General features: G+C 45.4%; 1 protein-coding gene across 1 annotated transcript in view; it reads left to right on the top strand.

Annotated features, from left to right (window-relative positions):
• LOC145345624 (dynein axonemal heavy chain 8-like) overlaps nt 1-22,432 on the top strand; it is a gene marked incomplete at its 3' end in the record, with an annotated part of 1,250,971 nt that overhangs the window by 13,771 nt on the left and 1,214,768 nt on the right. The window contains exon 2 of the mRNA XM_080193458.1: nt 15,257-15,409. Within this exon, the coding sequence (XP_080049584.1) occupies nt 15,266-15,409 (144 nt within the window). The remainder of the gene's footprint in view (nt 1-15,256; nt 15,410-22,432) is intronic.

Genomic DNA, 22,432 nt, shown 5'->3' on the forward strand with positions numbered 1-22,432 from the left:
GGATGTCCCAATAATAGAGGGAGTAGGGGGTGTGAGTATAGTTGGTGGCGTTGCGGCAAATAGGGTCCAGGTGAAGGCTGGGATGAAAGCACTTTATCTGAATGCACGAAGCATTCGGAATAAAGTGGGTGAGCTGATGGCGCAGATCGACACAAATGGATACGATCTGGTGGCCATTACAGAGACGTGGCTGCAGGGTGACGGACTGGGAGCTGAATGTACAGGGCTATCAAGTGTTTAGGAAGGATAGGCAGGAGGGAAAAGGGGGGGGTGTAGCTCTGCTATTTCTTATGTTCTTATGTTCTTATTAAACGTCTGTAGGTCCTGTCTATCAAAATACCTTCCAACAATTTACCTGCCACAGATGTGAGGCTCACTGGCCTGTAATTCCCAGGCTTTTCCCTGCAGCCCTTTTTAAATATAGGCTTAACATTTGTCACTCTCCAATCTTCAGGCACCTTACCCGTGACTATTGATGATTCAAGTATCTCTGCAAGGGGAGCCGCAATTTCCTCCTTAGCCTCCCGCAATGTCCTCCCTAGTTTCCCACAATGTCCTGGGATACACTTCATCAGGTTCTGAGGATTTATCTATCTTGATGTGCTTTAAGACTTTCAGCTCCTCCTTCTCTGTAATATGTACACTCAAGACATCACTATTTATTTCCCCAAGCTCCCTGACATCCATGCTTTTCTCAACAATAAATACTGATGATAAATATTCATTTAGGATCTCACCAATCTCTTGTCGATCTGCACATAGATGACCTTGTTGGTTCTTAAGAGGCCCTGTTGCTCTTCTGCCCTTTATGTATTTGTAGAAGCTCTTTGGATTCTCCTTTGCCCTATGTGCCAAAACAATTTTATGTCCTCTTTTTGCCCTCCTAATTTCTCTCTTAACTCTACTCTGACATCCCCTGTACTCTTCAAGGGATTCACTTGATCCCAGCTGCCTATGCATATCATGTGCCTCTTTCTTTTTCTTGACCAGGGCCTCAATATACCAAGTCATCCGGGGTTCCCTACTTCTGCCAGCCTTGCCCTTCACTCTAAGAGGAATGTGTTTATCCTGAACCCTGGTTAACACACTTTTGAAAGTGTGCCACTAACCAGACATCTCTTTGCCTTTGACTCCTCCAATTAACTTCTGAAACTTCCGGCCTGAAACCATCAAAATTGGCCTTGCCCCAATTTAGCATTTTAACTTTTGGGCCAGACCTATCATTCTCCATAGCTATCTTAAAACCAATAGAATTATGGTCTCTGGTCCCAAAGTGATCCCTCACTAACACTTCTGTCACCAGCCCTTCCTTATTTTCCAAGAGGAGGTCATCTCCCTTAAACTTTCTCCCTTTCACCTTGAACACATGCCCCCTTGCAATTGAGACACTTCCACCCTGGGAAATAACTTGTGACACTTCATCCATCCTGTCCATGCTTCTTGTAATTTTGTGCGTGTCTAGCTGCTGCAGCAACTGAGCTATGTGGTGTGTGAGGAGGTGCAGCTGATCACACTTCCCACAGACATAGTTGTCAGGGACACTGGAAAGCTGGCAGGAGGAGCATATTGCTGGCCTAACTGCCATCTCTGCCGATGTGCAATTAAGAAAGATATAAAACTCTTACCTTGCTTATCTTCCTCACGTTGCCTCTTTAGTGTTTTGGTCTCTAACCAATAATGTGGTGTTCGTGCTTAACCGTTTCTTCATATCAGGGGTTCTTCCACTACCAACTGTTAGTTGGGGTTACTGAGCCACCTCTTCCCAGGATGCTTCTCTGCTGCCTCTGTTGGATGCTCTTCCTCCTGTATATCACTGGAAGGGTCCTTCTGCTAGGCACTGTTTTGTCAAGGTGACTGAGCCAATTCTTTCCAGAATGCTTTCTGCTCCCTTTTGGCTCTTTTGGGAGAAGGAGATTGAGTTGTTACAAAAATAAGATTTAAAAATAAAAGGTCCAAGATGAAGAAGAAAATTCATATGTGAAGTCCAGAAGGCCATGAAGTTTCTCATCAGAAAATTAGATGCTTCAGTTGGCCTTCACTGGAACGTTGCAGCGGGCCAAAGACAGATACATGGGCATGAGAACAAGATGGTAAGTTGAAACAGGGAACAACAGGAAGGTTAGAATCATGCTTTCAGATTGAATCTGGGTGTTTTGAAAAGCTATCTCCCAAGGTGGAGGAGACTGCACTGGGAGAACAAATGGAGTAACCAAATTTAAGGAGGTGTAGATGAAACACTTTCACTCCAAATAATGTTTTTGAGACCTCAGAGGTAAAGGAGCAAATGTTGCACCTTCTGTGACTGCATGGGAAGGTTGATGGTGAGTGAACCAGGATGTAGCAGGGAATGGTACCTGCGTAGTGCAAATGGAGTGGGTGAAAGGAAATGTTTTGTGGTAGCATCATGCTGGAGTTGGAAATAGGTGATCCTTTGAAAGCAGAGGCAGGTGGGTGAAAAGTGAGGACAAAGGGAGCCCTATCGTGGTTCTGAGAGGGAGGAGAAGGAATTTTTGTGGGGCTTTTTCCAGGTGGCCTGATTAACGTAAAGACTAAAACTTTTCATTAAACATTTCTCAAAGGCAAAAAACTTTATTCTGTTCAATGTAATTCTTCAGTTAAACTAGTTTTTATTAAAACATTGAAACATTAGAATCAAAAACAAGTTTATAATATTAAGAAAATACAAACATACAATTAAGACGAGACAAACAAAGACTTCAGCTGAAGGGGGAATCCAAGGTTGGCACAGTGACAGAACAGCACCATTGAACTTTCTCTGCAAATCTCTGTTTTTGTACCAGAACCTTGGTCAATTAAGCAGTTTGGTTATCTCAATTATTTCAAAATACATGCAAGTAATTAATTTACAGAGTTTAATTTAATAATCAACGTGTCAAACTATTATAATTTTGATGCTCGAATTATAATCTGACGCTTAAAATATTTACCTGAGATTTGTCTCTCCACTTTATGGAAGTTCTCGCCCAAAAATGGCTTCTTATGATTCAGCATTTCTGTAATCAGTTTAAACCAGGTCTAATACCAAATTAAGGCACCTCATCATTTGCCATTATGCCCCAGCCTAAATATATATGGGTAATTTACTTTGTTGCATAATTTGTGCCTGACTTGTGCTAGTATCTTTCATGAATACAATTTCTTCAGTTTTTAGTAGTAAGATTAGAATTATAATAATGCATTTCCATCTCAAAAAGCTCATGTAAGCTTTCTCTTATCAGTAATTTAGTTTCAACTAACTAACATTAATTACAAGAATTCACATTAAACAAATAAAATATTTTACTGGCATGTTATAAATTCATTTCTTAGAGACATTATTAATATGTTACAAAATAAGTTTTATTCTCAAACCACATATTAGCATTAGCTGCTAATTATTAAGAATTAATCAGAATTCTCAGCTACAATTTGATAATACAGGTGTGGAAGATGATTGACTGCACTTTCAACCACAGTAGTTGGGAGGGGGGGAAACCATTTAAAGGGGCTGTACTATCACTTTTATTAGATCACCTCACGGAAAAATTTGTTGCAGCTTATTGACTGGCTGACGAAATTGTCGAACACGTGACTTGGATGCCTAATCATTTAGGAGTGTGTGTCCACAAATCAATGTGGGCCTCATCCAAGGGTGGCCAGGCCATTCCCAAGAATGCAGTTAAACTGTGACTGGAAAGGTTTGCTGTGTTTGGCAATGCTCACAATGGCTGACTACACTCTCCATTTCTTTGTCAATCCCTACCCACCCAATGTATCTCTGGCCAATATCTTCACCTCAGTCTATCCAGATGCACGCTACGAAGCTCCTGGAGAAATAGCTATCACCCTGGGGGTGACTGTCACTTCGGACCTCCCATAAGAGTACCCCTTCACAGCTAATTCCATTCCTTTGCAACAAGTAGGGCCTCAATTGTTCTGATTTATTGAAATGCCAGCCAATTAAAGCCATTCTTTTAACTTTTGATAAAACAAGGTCTCTCAGTCTATGTCTTGATATGGGCTAATGAAATAATCAGAGTATCCAGAAAATTCAAAGCAAGGAGAATATCCTGTGGAATGAGAGGTGTTGATACACTATGCGGAAGCTCAAGTTTGCTGCGAGAATTGGCATTGGAGATCTGAGCACTTTGGCCTGTGTTGAAATGTAAGCATCAGATAGGAAGGCCCACCTTTTGTACTCTGATTAGTGCCATCAGTGGAACTAGTTTATCCTCACAGAATAGCCCCAGTAACGAGATGAAGAGGTATGTAGATAGGCCGACTAGAGGTGAGGCTATATTGGATTTGGTGCTGGGTAATGAGCCAGACCAGGTGCTAGACTTGAAAGTTGGTGTGCATTTTGGGGATAGTGACCACAATTCGATTACGTTCACCTTAGTGATGGAAAGGGATAGGCATGAACCTCGGGTCAGTAGTTTCAGCTGGGGGAAGGGTAATTATGAGGCTATTAGGAGAGAATTAGGAAGCATTGGTTGGACTAGGAGATTACAGGGACTGGGAACGTCCGAGATGTGGAGATTTTTCAAGGAGCAGCTACTGCGGGTCTGTGATAGGTATATCCCTGTCAAGCAAGGAGGATTTGGTAGGCCCAGGGAACCGTGGTGCACTAAAAAAGTTGATTCGTTGGTTAGGAAGAAAAAGGAGGCTTATGTTCGGATGAGGCTTGAGGGCTCAGGTAGTGCATTAGAAAGTTTTAGATTGGCTAGGAGGGAGTTGAAGAGGGAGTTAAGAAGGGCTAAAAGAGGACATGAGATGACTTTGGCTGATAGGATTAAGGAGAACCCTAAGGCATTTTACAGGTATGTCAAGAACAGAAGGTTGGTTAGGGCAAGATTAGGGCCAGTTACAGACAGTAGAGGGAAGTTGTGTGTGGAACCGGAGGAGATTGGAGAGGCGTTGAACCAATATTTCTCTTCGGTGTTCACGCAAGGGGACATGAATGTAGCTGAGGAGGACACTGGGGTGCAGGGGTGTAAAATAGATAGTATTGCAATTGATACGGGGGATGTGCTGGATATTCTAGAGGGTTTGAAAATAGATAAGTCCCCTGGTCCGGATGGGATTTACCCTAGGATTCTCTGGGAGGCAAGAGAGGTGATTGCGGAGCCCCTGGCTCTGATCTTCAGGTCGTCGTTGGTCTCTGGTATAGTACCGGAAGATTGGAGGACAGCAAATGTTGTCCCATTGTTTAAGAAGGGGAGCAGAGACTTCCCTGGGAATTATAGACCGGTGAGTCTTACTTCTGTGGCGGGTAAGGTTTTGGAAAGGATTATTAGAGACAGGATTTATAGTTATTTGGAGAGTAATGAATTGATTAGAGACAGTCAGCATGGTTTTGTAGCGGGTAGGTCGTGCCTTACTAACCTTATCGAGTTCTTTGAGAAAGTGACCAAAGAGGTGGATAGGGGTAAGGCAGTTGATGTGGTGTATATGGATTTTAGTAAGGCGTTTGATAAGGTTCACCATGGTAGGCTTCTGCAGAAAATGCAGATGTATGGGATTGGGGGTGATCTAGGTAATTGGATCAGGAATTGGCTAGCAGATAGGAGACAGAGGGTGGTGGTTGATGGTAAATATTCATCATGGAGTTCGGTTACGTGGTGTGCCTCAGGGATCTGTTTTGGGGCCACTGCTGTTTGTAATTTTTATTAATGATCTGGATGAGGGTATAGTTGGGTGGATTAGTAAGTTTGCTGATGACACCAAAGTTGGAGGTGTGGTAGATTGTGAGGAAGGGTGTCATAGTTTGCAGGGTGACTTAAGAACATAAGAACATAAGAAATAGGAGCAGGAGTAGGCCATCCAGCCCTTCGAGCCTGCCCCGCCATTCAATAAGATCATGGCTGATCTGTTGTAGCTCAGTTCCACTTTCCCGCCCTCTCCCCATAACCCTTAATCCCCTCTCTTATCAAGAACCCATCAACCCGCTTCTTAAAAATATTTAGCGAGGCAGCCTCCACCACTTCAACGGGCAGAGAATTCCAGAGATTCACCACCCTTTGAGTGAAGAAGTTCCTCCTCAACTCCGTTCTAAACCGCCTCCCCTTTATCTTGAGGCTGTGCCCCCTAGTCCTACTGTCTTTTTTGAGCGGGAAGAGTCTCTCCACCTCTATCCTATCCATCCCATTCATCATCTTATACGTCTCAATGAAATCTCCCCTCATTCTTCTAAACTCTAACGAGTACAAGCCTAGTTTATTCAGCCTCTCCTCATAGCTCAATCCCCTCAACTCCGGTATCAGCCTAGTAAACCTCCTCTGCACTCCCTCCAGGGCCAAAATATCCTTGCGCAGGTGCGGCGCCCAAAACTGCACACAGTACTCCAGCTGCGGCCTCACCAATGCCCTATACAGCTGCAGCAAGACCTCCCTACTTTTATATTCAATCCCCCTCGCTATGAAGGCCAGCATCCCATTTGCCTTCCTGACCACCTGCTGCACCTGCAAGCTGGGTTTTTGCGACTCATGCACAAGGACCCCGAGGTCCCTCTGCACCGTCGCCTGCTGCAGACTTAGAAAGGTTGCAGAGCTGGGCCGCGAGGTGGCAGATGGAGTTTAATGTGGAGAAGTGTGAGGTAATTCATTTCGGTAGGAATAACAGATGTGTTGAGTATAGGGCTAACGGGAGGACTTTGAATAGTGTGGAGGAGCAGAGGGATCTAGGTGTATGTGTACATAGATCCCTGAAAGTTGGGAATCAAGTAGATAAGGTTGTTAAGAAGGCATACGGTGTCTTGGCGTTTATTGGTAGGGGGATTGAATTTAGGAGTCGCAGCGTCATGATGCAACTGTACACAACTCTGGTGCGGCCGCACTTGGAGTATTGTGTGCAGTTCTGGTCCCCACATTACAGGAAGGATGTAGAGGCTTTGGAGAGGGTGCAGAGGAGGTTTACCAGGATGTTGCCTGGTATGGAGGGGAGATCCTATGAAGAGAGACTGAGAGATTTGGGGTTGTTTTCGCTGGAAAGAAGGCGGCTAAGAGGGGACCTTATTGAAACATATAAGATGATTAGAGGTTTAGACAGGGTGGATAGTGATAGCCTTTTTCCTAAGATGGAGAAAGCTAGCACGAGGGGGCACAGCTTTAAATTAAGGGGGAGTAGTTATAGGACTGATGTCAGGGGTAGGTTCTTTACCCAGAGGGTGGTGAGGGACTGGAATGCCCTGCCAGCTGCAGTTGTAAATGCGCCTAGTTTGGGGGCGTTTAAGAGATCTGTGGATAGGTTTATGGACGAAATGGGATTGGTTTAGATTAGTGGGTTAGTGTTTTTTTTAAAAGCTGGTCGGCGCAACATCGTGGGCCGAAGGGCCTGTTCTGCGCTGTAATGTTCTATGTTCTATGTTAAGATAAAGTGGTGGCTGTGTACCTAGTACTGGAAATTTTTCACGGCATAAATGACTGTCAAATCCTCTAAGAATCTGTGAATATTTCCTTTCAGCATCTGACAAGGTCCTGGAAGCAAAGGCGACACACCACTCCACGCCAGCTTCCAACTTATGGGAAAACAAACCTCCATGCCATATGTTAAGGCATCACATGTTACTATTATCTGCTTGCTTAGGTTGAAATGGACATGTAAGCTAGTTGACTAGAGGGCCTGTTTCACTTATTTTCACTCTCTCTGAGAATCTTCATACTGCCAATGTTGACACTTCTTCAATAGTTGGTGGTAGGGTGTCAAAATTGTAGATAAGTTTGAGAAGTGGCTGTAATAATCATCTCTAAAAAGGACTTAAATTTAGCTGCACTTATTGGTGCAGGCATCCCTTTTATCGTTTTATCTTCTAATGGGTGCAAGTCTTTTGCATTGACCTTATCCCCAAAATAGGTGACTTCATTGCCTGAAAAGCGTACTTCTCATTTTTCAGGCATGCTCCTGCTTCTTTAAATCCAAGGACTTCTTTCAAATTGGCTGTGTGCTCTCCTCATGATGTCTCTGTTACCAAGACATTGCCCAGATATATGACAATTTTTGAGATCTTTTGTAGAGGTTCTCCATTGTGCACTGAAAGATAGGCTCCAGTACACCAGGCTTTGTGTTGATGGTAACAGCTTTCCTTACGTCTTCCTTCCGCTCAAGCTGATGATGTGCGTAGCTCTAATCCAATTTTCTGTACCTGTGAACTCCTGCCAGTTTCGTATAAAAGTCTTCTCTCCGAGTTCTATGAGGATGTGTCTAGGGCGGTGGATAGAGGAGAGCCGGTGGATGTGGTCTTTCTTGATTTTCAGAAGGCGTTTGACAAGGTACCTCACAAGAGGTTATTGCAGAAGGTCAGGGGACATGGAGTTGGGGGTAGGGTGTTAGCGTGGATAGAGGATTGGTTGTCAAATAGGAGGCAGAGAGTGGGGGTCAATGGGTGCTATTCGGATTGGCGGATGGTGACTAGTGGAGTGCCCCAGGGTTCGGTGCTGGGGCCTCAGCTATTTACCATTTATATAGATGATCTGGAGGAGGGAACCGAGTGTAGGGGTGTCGAAATTTGCTGATGACACCAAGATTGGTGGAACGGCAAATTGTGCGGAGGGTGTGGAGAGTTTACAGAAGGATCTAGATAGGCTGGGCGAATGGGCCAGGAAATGGCAAATGGAATTTAATGTTGGCAAGTGCGAGGTGGTCCACTTTGGTAGGAATAATGGTAGGAAGGACTATTACTTACGTGGCGAAAAACTGCAGCAGGCGACGGTGCAGAGGGACCTCGGGGTCCTTGTGCATGAGTCGCAAAAACCCAGCCTGCAGGTACAGCAGGTGGTCAGGAAGGCTAATGGGATGCTGGCCTTCATAGCGAGGGGGATTGAATATAAAAGTAGGGAGGTCTTGCTGCGGCTGTATAGGGCATTGATGAGGCCGCAGCTGGAGTACTGTGTGCAGTTTTGGTCGCCGTACTTGCGCAAGGATGTTTTGGCCTTGGAGGGAGTGCAGAGGAGGTTTACATGGCTGATACCGGAGTTGAGGGGGTTGAGCTATGAGGAGAGGCTGAATAAACTAGGCTTGTACTCATTAGAGTTTAGAAGAATGCGGGGAGATCTCATTGAGACGTATAAGATGATGAATGGGATGGATAGGATAGAGGTGGAGAGACTCTTCCCGCTCAGAAAGGACAGTAGGACTAGGGGACACAGCCTCAAGATAAAGGGGGGGCGGTTTGTGAATCTCTGGAATTCTCTGCCCGTTGAGGTGGTGGAGGCTGCCTCGCTAAATATTTTTAAGACGCGGGTTGATGGGTTTTTGATAAGCGAGGGGATTAAGGGTTATTGGGAGAGGGCGGGAATGTGGAACTGAGCCACGACAGATCAGCCATGATCTTATTGAATGGCGGGGCAGGCTCGAAGGGCTAGATGGCCTACTCCTGCTCCTATTTCTTATGTTCTTATGTTCTTATGCTGCCCAACTGAACTAAAACCCCCTACCCTTCTGGGGACCATATCCCTCTCATGTATTTGTCAAGGTGCCCCTTAAAAATCACTACCGTATCCACTTCCACTACCTCCCATGGCAACGTGTTCCTGGCACCCACTACTCTGTGTAAAAAATCTGCCTCGTACATGTCCTTTGAACTTTGCCCCTCACACTTTAAACCTAAACCCCCTAATAATTCACTCTTCCACCCTGGGAAAAAGCTTCACTCTGTTTGTACCTCTCATAACCTTGTAGACTTCAGGTCACCTCTCAACCTCTGTCATTCCAGTGAGAACAAACCCCAAGTTTCTCCAGCCTCTCATAGCTAATGCCTTCCATACCAGGCAACATCCTGGTAAATCTTTTCGTACCCTCTCCAAAGCGTCCACATCATTCTGGTAGTGTGATGACCAGAATTGAACATATATTTCAAGTGCAGCCTAACTAAGGTTCTATAAAGCTACAACATGACTTGCCAATTTTTAAACTCATTACCCTGACAGATGAGGTAAGCAGGCCTTGTGCCTTCTTGACCTGCATTGCCACTTTCTCCACCTGCATTGCCAGTTTCAGTGACCTGTGCGCTTGTACACCCAGATCCCTTTGCCTATCAATACTCTTAAGGGTTCTGCCATTTATATTTCCTATCAGTCTTAGACCTTCCAAAATGCATTACCTCACATTTATCCAGATTAAACTCCATCTGCCATCTATCTGCCCAAGTCACCAAATGATCTATATCCTGCTGTATCCTCTGATGGTCCTCATCGCTATCCGCAAATCCACCAACCTTTGTGTTGTCCGCAAACTTACTAATCAAACCAGTTACATTTTTCTTCAAATCATTTTATATATATATATAACAAACAACAAAGGTCCCAGCACTGGTCCCTGAGGAACCAGTATAAGTATGTCAAGAACAGAAGGTTGGTCAGGGCAAGATTAGGGCCAGTTACAGACAGCAGGGGGAAGTTGTGTGTGGAACCGGAGGAGATTGGAGAAGTATTGAACCAATATTTCTCTTCGGTGTTCACGCAGGGGGACATGAATATAGCTGAGGAGGACATTGGGTTGCAGGGGTGTAAAATAGACAGTATTACGGTTGATAAAGAGGATGTGCTGGAAATTCTTGAGGGGCTGAAAATAGATAAGTCCCCTGGTCCGGATGGGATCTACCCTAGGATTCTCTGGGAGGCTAGAGAGGTGATTGCAGAGCCTCTGGCTCAGATCTTCAGGTCGTCATTGGTCTCTGGTGTAGTCCCGGAGGATTGGAGGATAGCGAATGTTGTCCCATTGTTTAAGAAGGGGAACAGAGACTTTGCCGGGAATTATAGACCGGTGAGTCTTACTTCTGTTGTGGGCAAGGTTTTAGAAAAAATTATTAGGGATAGGATTTATAGTTATTTGGAGTGTAATGAATTGATTAGAAATAGTCAGCATGGTTTTGTAGCAGGTAGGTCGTGCCTTACTAACCTTATTGAGTTTTTTGAGAAGGTGACCAAAGAGGTGGATGGGGGTAAGGCAGTTGACGTGGTATACATGGATTTTAGTAAGGCGTTCGATAAGGTTCACCATGGTAGGCTTCTGCAGAAAATGCAGATGTATGGGATTGTGGGTAATCTAGGAAGTTGGATCAGGAATTGGCTATCAGATAGGAGACAGAGGGTGGTGGTGGATGGTAAATATTCATCATGGAGTGCAGTTACGAGTGGTGTGCCTCAGGGATCTGTTTTGGGGCCACTGTTGTTTGTAATTTTTATTAATGATCTGGATGAGGGTATAGTTGGGTGGATTAGTAAATTTGCTGATGACACCAAAGTTGGAGGTGTGGTAGATTGTGAGGAAGGGTGTCATAGTCTGCAGGGAGACTTAGATAGGTTGCAGAGCTGGGCCGAGAGGTGGCGGATGGAATTTAATGCGGAGAAGTGTGAGGTAATTCACTTTGGTAGGAGCAACAGATGTGTCGAGTATAGGGCTAACGGGAGGACTTTGAATAGTGTGGATGAACAGAGGGATCTAGGTGTGTGTGTACATAGATCCCTGAAAGTTGGGAATCAAGTAGATAAGGTTGTCAAGAAGGCGTACGGTGTCTTGGCGTTTATTGGTAGGGGGATTGAATTTAGGAGTCGCAGTGTAATGTTGCAACTGTACACTACTCTAGTGCGGCCGCACTTGGAGTACTGTGTGCAGTTCTGGTCCCCGCATTACAAGAAGGATGTGGAGGCGTTGGAGAGGGTGCAGAGGAGGTTTACTAGGATGTTGCCTGGTATGGTGGGGAGGTCCTATGAGGAGAGACTGAGGGATCTAGGGTTGTTTTCGTTGGGAAGAAGGCGGCTAAGAGGGGATCTTATTGAAACATATAAGATGATTAGAGGTTTAGATAGGGTGGATAGTGATAGCCTTTTTCCTCGGATGGAGAAAGCTAGCACGAGGGGGCATGACTTTAAATTAAGGGGGGGTAGCTACAGGACGGATGTCAGGGGTAGGTTCTTTACCCAGCGGGTGGTGAGGGATTGGAATGCCCTGCCTGCTGCAGTTGTAGATGCGTCTAGTTTGGGGGCGTTTAAGAGATCTCTGGATAGGTTTATGGACGAAAAGGGATTGGTATAGGCTAGTGGGTCATTGTTTTTGTAACTGGTCGGCGCAACATCGTGGGCCGAAGGGCCTGTTCTGCGCTGTAATGTTCTATGTTCTATGTTCTATGAACACCACTTATCATAGCTCTCCATTCAGAAACGCTCCCTTCCACTGTTACCCTCTGTCTTCACCTTGCCAGCTCACCCCTGATCCCATGTCAATTCACCTTCTGCATCAGTCTGACATGAGGAACCTTGTCAAAGGCCTTACCAAAGTCCTTGTAGACAATATCCACTGCCCTACTCATATCAATCATTTTCGTCACTTCCTCGGAAAACTCGAAAAGGAAAGAATCTATCTCCATTTGGAGAGGAAAGACTTGATCAGGCATAGTCAGCATCGTTTTGTCGGAGGGAGGTCATGCCTAACAGCTTTCGCAGAATCACAATACTTCAGTGCAGACTCGATAGCCCTTCAGCCTATCGAGTCTGCAATGGCTCCCTCATGAACTCAATGCATTCTATGCCTGTTTTGAGCAAAGGGCAGTGAGAGCATACCCTCCACCCCAGAAGCCTCAGATGAACCTGTACCTCAAGTCACTGTTGCGGATGTTAGAGCCTTCTCAAAGATCAACTCAGGGAAAGGGACTGGCTCGGATGGGGTACCTGGATGAGCAGTCAGATCAGTTGGTGAGGGTATTCACAAACATGTTCAACCTCTCTTCACAACAATATGAAATCCCTACCTGCTGCAAGAAGATGACCAAAGGAAAGCCAGGCAGCATGCCTTAATGACCATGTCCGGTGGTTCTGACATCCATCATTATGAAGTACTTCGAAAGGTTAGCAATGGCACACATCAATTCCAGCCTCCCAGATTGCTGGATCTGCTACAGTTTGCCTACCACTGCAATATGTCCACAGCAGATGTCATCTCCCTGGCCTGCACTTAATCCTGGAACATCGAGAAAACAAAGATATCTATGTCATAATACCATTGATTGACTACAGCTTAGCCTTCAACACTATTTTTTCTACGAAACTCATCTCCAAACTCCGTTACCTAGGGCTCAGCTCCACCCCCTGTATCCTAAATTTCCTAACCCGCAGATCACAATCACTAAGTATCAGCAACAACATTTCCTCCATAATCCTCAACAACAGCACCCCACGAGGTTACGTCCTCAGCCCTCTACCATACTCCTTATACACCAATGACTGTGAGGCCACATTCCCCTTCGACTCGATTTTCAAGTTTGCTGATGACACCACCATAATGGATTGGATCTCAAATGATGAAGAAACAGAATATAGGAATGAGATAGAGAATCTGATGAATTGGTGCGATGACAATAACCCCTCAATGTCAACAAAACAAAGGAGATTTTCATCAACTTTAGGAGCATAATGGAGAACATGCCCCATTTACATCATTGGGGACGAAGTAGAAATGGTTGAGAGCTTCATGTTTTTAAGTGTCCTGATCACCAACAACCTGTCCTTGTACCCCCATGCCAATACTATAGTTAAGAAAGCCCAACAATGCCTCTACTTAGAAGACTAAGGAAGTTTGGCATGTCAACTATGACTGTCACCAACTTTTACAAGTGCACCATAGAAAGCATTCTTTCTGTTTGTATCACAGCTTGGTATGCCTCCTGCTCTGCCCAAGACTGCAAGAAACTATGGAAGGTTGTGAATGTAGCCCAATCCATCATGCAATCCAGTCCTCCCATCCATTGACTTTGTTTACACTTCCATCTGCTTCGGAAAAAAAAAATCGAAGTGCCCAACATACGGGAAAACAGGAGTTTCTCCTGTCCATTTTTTGGACATACTTACCAGAGTGAATCTCCGACGATCTGAACAGTGTAGAGTGCCTCAGCGTGATTCGTTCTGGTAAGTAGGGGAAGTGGCCTATTTCTGCCCGAGAGGTTGGCAGCAGAGTGCTGAGCGGGCCAGTGCGCATGTGTAGTGGCCTCCCATTGCCAGCCTTCTGACCCCCCCCCCAACCCCCACCCCCACCCACCATTCACTAGCCTACTAGATTCTTCCCCCCAACGCCATGGTTCCTAGCACATGCTAAAATAAAAAGCACCTGGGAGATTTGCGACCAGTGGATCCACTGGTGTCTCCCATCACGCTGCACTGGGTCGGAAGAAACAACCAGGAAGGATCTTTTCTATGGTGCATCTGTAGAAGTTGTAGCGGACATGCCAAATTTCCTTCCCCTCCTAAGAAAGTAGAGATGTTTGTGGGTTTTCTTAACTCTAAGTTTGACATGGAGTGACCAAGTCGTGTTGTTGGTGATGTGGACAGCTTGAAACATGAATCTCCTGACAATTTTCACTTCATTCCTGTTGATGTAGACAGGAGCATTTCCTTCACTGTGCTTTCTGAAGTCGATGACTATCTCCTTCGTTTTACTGGCATTGAGGGAGAGATCATTATTGTCACACCAATTCACCAGATTCTCTACCTCTTTCCTGTGTTTGCATTTTGAAAAATAATAAAAATTCTAAAATAGTTAGGCTGTTTGGGAGATATTTTTCCCTATGGCTTTGTCTTTTCTTCAACAAAAACCATCCATTTATTTTGTCTATGCCATTAATACTTCTACTTTTGGCTGGATTCAGATTTAGATGTGGAGGCTCTCAATGATGAAAGACGATGTCTCTACAATTTGCTCCTGGCGTTTTTCATTAGCTTCCTTCATTTCCTTGGCCAAAAGCTTAGCAAACACTGCTGCAGCTTCTTTGTTCTTTTGAGTGTGATGTTTCTTCAGGCCAAGGTGCTGCAGAACTTGGGGAGTTACCAGATGCTGAATCTTGGGAGCTTTTTGTGATTATTTGTGAAGAAGAGCTGTATTGGACTCAATGTTAACTCTGTTCCTTCTTTGCTCAGATGCTACAAGAGTTGATTAATTTTTCCAGCACTTTCTGCTTTTTATAAATATTAGATTTTTGTAAAATTAACAGGAAAGTCATGTGAATTGAGCAGGAAAGTAGAACTAATGGGGTAACTCAAAGAGCACAATGTACCAAATAATTATATATGAACTAGGAGTAAAGTATCAGACTTTCAAACCTGCTCCACCATTCAATAAGATCATACTGATCTGACTAACCTCCCATCCACCCCCAGTAACCCCTTCTTTGATGAGGATACAGAGTGGCTTTTCATTCTGGCTTTGTGTAAATATAACTTCATAACTATAAATAATGTAAAGTGACATTAAATTTCATCATCATGTGTTTCAGACATTGAAAATGAGTCAAGATGGCATCGTTCCACTTCATAGTGGTTCTAGTCTGTTTGATTCGGTTGGTCTGTCTCCGGAGAAAAGATTTGGCAAAATACGTCGAAGCACTGTTGGAATGCTGGCCTTGCAGGAGACAATAAAAGAAAAACAGGTATTCCTTTCATTTGCATTAGAAGAGGCAGTGGCGTGGTGTTGTCACTGAGCTCATAATCCAGAGGGCCAGGACAAGATCCATGGACCAGGGGTCAAATCTCACCACAGCAGATGGTGCAACTTGAATTCAGTGAAAAAAAAATTCTGAAATTGGAAGTTCACTGATGACCATGAAACCATTGTTGATTGTCATAAAAACCCATCTGATTCATTAGTATCCTTTAGGGAAGGAAATCTGTTCTTGCCTGGTCAGGCTTACATGCGACTCCAGACCAACAGCAATGTGGTTGATTCTCAAATACTCTCTGGAACGGAGGATAAATAGAGATGAGGGATAAATGCCAGTTCAGCCAGCGACGCTCATGTCTTGTAAAATTAATAAAAGAAAGCACATGTAACCTTTGACAGATAAGGTCTATATCATTTCCTCGAGGTTCTCCCAGCTGCTTGATAAAGGAGCCACTTTAAAATATTTTCAGTACAATTATCAGCAAAATTCTTGGAAAGGTATAAGTTTATAATTGGCATTTATGTAGGCTAGTAGTTTGGATTTAACATGCTGTACACTGATAGTGGTTCAGAAGTGCACTGAACTAAGTTCTCCTGAGTCTCAGAAAGTGCTTAAACAAGCCATCATCTGGCCATTAACAATGATATACAAATTATGGAGTTTAGATATAGTATCACTTTCCTCCATTCTGCCACTTCTTTTCCATCCACCCTTAAGAATTATTTAAAATGCAGCTTCCATTTACCCTTTCTTCCATTTGACTTGGTGAATGAGAAAATAATGAAATGGGATTGCTTACGAAGACTTATGGCTGCACTTCTAATTATAGTTGAAAAAGCATTCCTCAACATTTGCATTACCCAGAGAAAGAATTGTCTTTTAAACATAATTCCTGGGCTGTACCTGAAGACATGCTTCTCAGTAGAATCCCACTCTGGAGGAAGCAACAGGGTTTGTAAGGAAAGCCAGATTAATCATCCAGTACCATAGAACAAGGTAATTCTGGTGCTACCCATTCGATAGGATGTAGCAACTGAGGTGCTTGTGAACTTTCTCAGGAGTGTGGTGTTCAATACTTTGGCTGCTGCAATGTGTACATAGTAGACAAATTTCATTTAAATGAAAATAAACTCTTACACTACAGGTATATTTCAGGAAGCCAGAGTAGACTTCTGGTAGATCAGCCAGTTTATTGTACTTGTTCAGGACAATTTGGTTTATGTCATGTGGCAGCACCAATAAATGGATTGCTGAAGGTTATGATTTTTTTTCCCCTGGAGAATATTGATGGTGCCTATTTGGTAAAAAATTCCTAAATGTAATTCTCTCTATTTTTATATTAACTATCAAAAATGTTAGATAAGACCAGCTTGTCTCTTCTGCTTATTCCGTCCAGTTGTGTTGTCATCACAAATTAAACATTTCCCACCCAATAGCGGCTTTATAATGTCCAGAAGAGGTGGAGACACCGAGTGGAATTTTACAAAAAAAAATTCGAAGTGCCGAACAAGTAAGACAGTGGGAGAATTTCAAACTTGTTTTTTGGGCATATTCGAAAATGTAACCTTATGGCTGAGTGCAAAGAAAGTGAGAAGTCTCACAACATCAGGTTAAAGTCCAACAGGTTTATTTGGTAGCAAAAGCCACTAGCTTTCGGGGCTTCGCCCCTTTGTTAGCTAAGTGGGAGTTCTAATCACAAACAGGGCATATAAAGACACAAACTCAATTTACAGAATAATGGTTGGAATGCAAGTCTTTACAGCTAATTAAGTCTTAAAGGTACAGATAATGTGAGTGGAGAGAGCATTAAGCACAGGTTAAAGAGATCATTATTCTGTAAATTGAGTTTATGTCTTTATATGCTCTGTTTGTGATTAGAACTCCCACTCACCTGACGAAGGGGTAGCCAGTGCTCTGAAAACTAGTGGCTTTTTCTACCAAATAAACCTGTTGGACTTTAACCTGGTGTTATGAGACTTCGTACTGTTTTCCCCAGTCCAACTCCCAGTCCAATGCAAAGAAAGTGCCAGGATACAATTTGGGGGCTGGAAGGGTGGTGGAGCCTCAGTTTCTAGTGAAGCCAGCTTCTGAGTTCCAGGGCCGCCATTGTGTATTGGGAGATTTCCTGCTGCCCACAACCCCGCCCCTGCACCCTCCTCCCTGGCCCCGGATATCAGAACACTCCCTCCCCCACCCCCCACACACTGACCGATAGCCTCCCGTCCACTGGCAGAGTTCCCCTTCTAACCCCTCTTACCCCTGTCATAGCTCCACACCACTCTGACTATGCCCTTACATTGGCTGTGACCCCACCATGACTCCAGACCATGGCACTGGCCCGTGCATAGTTATCGTGTCTGTTGGGCAGTGCCAGGGTGTCTGCTGGACACTGCCAAAATGCCCAGCAGGCAGTGCCAGTTGACAGTCCCAGGTGTCACTCCCCATAGAGACTGCCTGGTCCTGCCCCCAACTGCCTTGGGAGGGCTTCAATGACCTCTGAGCCCCCGGCGAGCGTATATTATGCTTGCCGGGGAAAACCTCAGCCAGTGGCTAAGGTGAGTCTGGACAATAGCATTCGGGAATTGCTAGTTATATGTAAAACATGTTATTAATATTTAAATTGGCTGTGCACTTTCTGATCGCGAAGTCATTTTGGCTGGTAAAACAGGCTGGTATGATCAGGCGCAAACATGATTTTTCACCTCCTGCATGATTTTACCGTCTCCTCTCACTAAAAGTCAGGTGGGACGATGTTGCAGGATCGCGCCCGGAAAAACCCTACAACCAGTTAGGAACGTAATATGGAAGGTTCTTAGCTGATCCCCTTGAGCAATTCTGCGTTTTGTTTTGTACACAACTCTTATAAGTTGTGATCTGTTCCCAAGCTGTTACATAGCACAGTTAGATATCACCCCATCATGTTATTGCACACCTAGTTTCACCAATAAATGTTACAGCATGCCACAGCAGTGATTAATTTGTCTGTGATCCTTCCCAGGGATGACTGTACCCCGAATGCACGCATAGAGGCACCTAGCATCGTGCTTGATAGAGGTCCCTTGGCCAAAAGTGATGGACGGTCTGCCGTGGTATCCCGAGCACCTACTGCACCTTGTGTCAACTGCCCTGCCACTGCCCCACATGCCTGTGCCCCCAACCCTTATGCTTATGTGGACCAAAGCACCAGAGTGCCTTGGAGAACAGGTAGGAGTTAGACTTGTGTAGCACCAGGGCAGCGTCACAAATGTGCCACTTGAGGGGCAGCATCACAAATGTGCCACTTGAGGGGCAGCATCACAAATGTGCCACTTGAGAGGCATCATTATCCTTCAGCCTGGATCAAAAATGTGCCAGCACAGTGAACCCAGGCCCTTCACCCTGGTGTGATACCATTCAGATTTGCTGCAATGAGGGCCTCGCTTCCCGCCCTGCTGGACCCTCCTCCTTGGCCTCCTCCTCCAAATTCTCCTGGTGCTGCTTCTCATCCACCACTTCTGCTCCTCTTCATCCTTCTGCTGCTGTGCCAGGCTGTGGAGTGAACAGCAGACCATGATAATGTAGGAGACCCTCGGGACTGTACTGAAGGGAACCCCAGGGCAGTCCAGGAAGAAGAACTGCATCTTCAGGAGCCCAAGCACCGCTCAACAATGAACCAGGCGGCAACATGGGCCTCATTGTAGCAGGTATCTGGCCTCCATGTTGGCGCATCAGCCAAGCACTCTCAGTGGGTATCCCTTGTCCTTGGGGATGTCTGAACTCCATAAGTCATGCTCCCCGTGTGTTGTGCACACATGTACATGATATTCAGCCTGTGGTCACAGCCAATCTGCACGTTCAGGGAGTGGAACTCCTTAGGGTGGCATGGTGGCTCAGTCATTAGCATTTCTGCCTCACAGTGCCAAGGACTTGGGTTCAATTCTGTGTGGACTTTGCACGTTCTCCCTATATCTGCATGGATTTTCTCCGGGTGCTCCAGTTTCCTCCCACAGCCCAAAAATGCATAAGGTAGGTGGATGGCCATGCTAAATTGCTCCTTTGTCCAAAGATGTGCAGCTTAATCAAATTAGCCATGGTAAAATGAGTGTGCATACATGGATAGGGAAGAGGGGAGAGCCTGGGTGCGATCCTGTGTTGGAAGTCAGTGAAAATTTGATGGGTCTGCTGGCCTCTTTCTATTTGATGAAGCACAGTCCCTGACTGTGCGGGAACAGCAGGGCGACATGCATGCCATCTAAAGTCATCTGCACATGGGGCAATTGGTGAAGCGTGCAATCCAGGCTTTCTGTTGAGCTTGGCCCACATTGAAGGGTGGCACGGTGGCACAGTGGTTAGCACTGCTGCCTGACAGCACCAGGGACCTAGTTTCGATTTCAGGCTTGGGTCACCACTGTCTGCAGATTCTGCATGTTCTCCCCATATCTGCATAGGTTTCCTCTGGGTGCACCGATTTCCTCCCACAGTCCAAAGACTTGCCGGATAGGTGCATTGGCCATGCTAAATACTCCTTCAATGTACTCAAACAGGTGCCAAAGTGTGGGATTTTCACAGTAACTTCATTGCAATGTGAATATAAGCCTACTTGTGATACTAATATAAACAAAATAAGAGCATGTCATCGACAGGCCAGACATCTGTGACCTGCTGGATGCACTTTGTGCATTGATGGCTGTGAAATGCCACAGATGTCACCACTGAACTTGGAAGGACCTGGAGGTATAGAAGTTTAGGGCTGCTGTGACCTTCATTTCCATTGGGAATGGGTGACTTCCTGTCCCTCGAGGTGCTAGATCTGCAAGAACCTGATGTAGGTTTCGTACTGTCTCCTGAATTAGCCGGAGCATGTGCCAGCACATGGCTTACATCATCCATTGAAGGACCTGAAGGTCCTGTAGACCCTGGGTTTCTGCCTCATCCTTTCCCTCCAGTCTCATGCCCCCCTGCAGAAGTACGTGCTGCTATGTTCTGGCCCTGATCGGCAGGCTTCTGCCCTCCTGCTGCGGCATCCAGCCATGGCTGGCCTTGCAGTTGCAGGATGCCTTCCTCCTTGTCTTCCTATTCCTCCTCAATGGCTGTTACTATGATGGATGGTCAACTCTATTGCTGCCAATCTGAAATACATCTCTGCACAGTGGGGGTGGGGCAGGCAGGGGAGAAGAGATGTTTGACAGAGAGAGAGACAAACATTTAATGTGGTTGTCCATCTCATGCCTCGCACCCTTCTCAGTGACCATTGTCCCCACACGTGGACGTGGCAACCCAACACCATCCCTGGTGCCATGCGTTAATTCAATGCAATAGGTTGCCTACTGTCTTCAGCCTGGCCAGAGCAGAGAGGGAGAGTATGTGGATGTGTGTGCAGAGGTGCCCATTGTGGACCCTTGAAGCATAGACATGGGTGCAATCACTGTATACCTTCCAGGTATGTGTTGCAGTTCAGCCAGACAAGGCCTCGTGACCATCACAAGATGGGTTTCCATCAAAGGCAGCACTGCAGCATTCATGTAGTGTGAGGGGCTATGTTGACTCCTGATGTGCTTCTTTGGAGCAGCTGCTATGTATTACTGTTAGTGGGGCTTGGGATGCAAGATGTGCAGTCAGCCACAGTGCCTGTTCAGCAGATGGATAACAGAGCAAATAGGATGATATTCATGAGGTTGGTTGTGAACCTCATGTGGCACCCCTTGGGGGTTTCTGCGCAAACAAGGGCAATGTGTGCACCATGAGCCTGCAGACAGCGTTGACTCCCAACCTGCAGACCCCTAGACTGGCACAGGCCCTGCCAAGCCTCAGCACCCATGCAAGCATGCCCTCTCCACCCCCTTTCCCTGCCACAGCTCATCCAGCAACTTTGCAGTGCATGGGTTCCCCCTTCCCCTCCTAATGTAAGCCTTACTTGTGCCTAATAAACTTCTTAATGCTCAATGGGATTTACCTCCTTGCTCCCCTTTGCAACTGCTGCGCCTGCGCAAACCCATATCAACCATCTGTGAATGATACTGGTGTGATGTCATGCCAGAGAGGGGGGAAAGGTATAAGAGATGGGAAAAGGCTGTGCTGAACATTTCCACATTTCCCTAATAAGTGAATTAACATTCAAAGATGTGTGGGTTAAGCTAATTGGTTATGCCAAATGCCCTTTACTGTCAGGGGGATTGGCAGGGTAAGTTTTTGGATAGGCCAAGGTGGAATTGTCAGCGCAGGCACAATGGGCTGAATAGCTACTTCCTGCACTGTAGGATTCTGTTGCTGAAAAAGAGATATGCTGCCTAAGCATTTCTTCTTGCACTCAAGGATAGATTGGTCTCCAGCTCCTGCTATACAAAACTGCCCCTGATCATCACCGTGGTGAACCCGTGGACAATGAGCATCATTTCCCATACCTCAGGATCTCTATGAGCAGACATCAACGATGTATCCATCATTGACTGCAAATCGCCAGTGCAATCTTTGGACGTCTGAGGAACAGAATGTTTGAAGACTGAGACCTCAAATCCAGCACAAAGCTCATGGTCAACAGAGCAGCCGTGGTCCTGCCCTCCTATATGCATCAGAAACATGGGCAACTCAAATCTCTGGAGGGATATCTGCAAAATACTGCAAAGCTACTGGCAGGTTTTGCGTACCAACGTAAGTGTTGTCTCCCAGGCCAAAATCCCCAGCCTGGACATAAAATTCCCAAACAAGTGCCCTACTCCGAACACAATGGCAAGTGATCACCAGGAAGGCAGAGGAAACTCTACAAGGGCACTCTGAAACCCTCCCAAAATAAATGCAACACTCCCATCAACGCATGGGAATCGCTTGCTTTAGAACATACAAACTTGAGAAGAAGCATCCACGAAGGCACCAATTATCTGTGGCATCACTGGGTGGAGAACGCCAAGGCCAAGCGTAAACAGCGGAGAGTGCACAATCCAGAGCATCCCATCAATCACCTTATCAAACACCACATGCCAAACCTGTGGCAGAGTATGTTTAGAAATTATAACAATTATAAACTTTTGTACTCCA

This window comes from Carcharhinus amblyrhynchos, chromosome 7, assembly GCF_965287045.1.
Source record: "Carcharhinus amblyrhynchos chromosome 7, sCarAmb.v2.hapA, whole genome shotgun sequence".
In the NCBI taxonomy this organism is placed as follows: domain Eukaryota; kingdom Metazoa; phylum Chordata; class Chondrichthyes; order Carcharhiniformes; family Carcharhinidae; genus Carcharhinus; species Carcharhinus amblyrhynchos.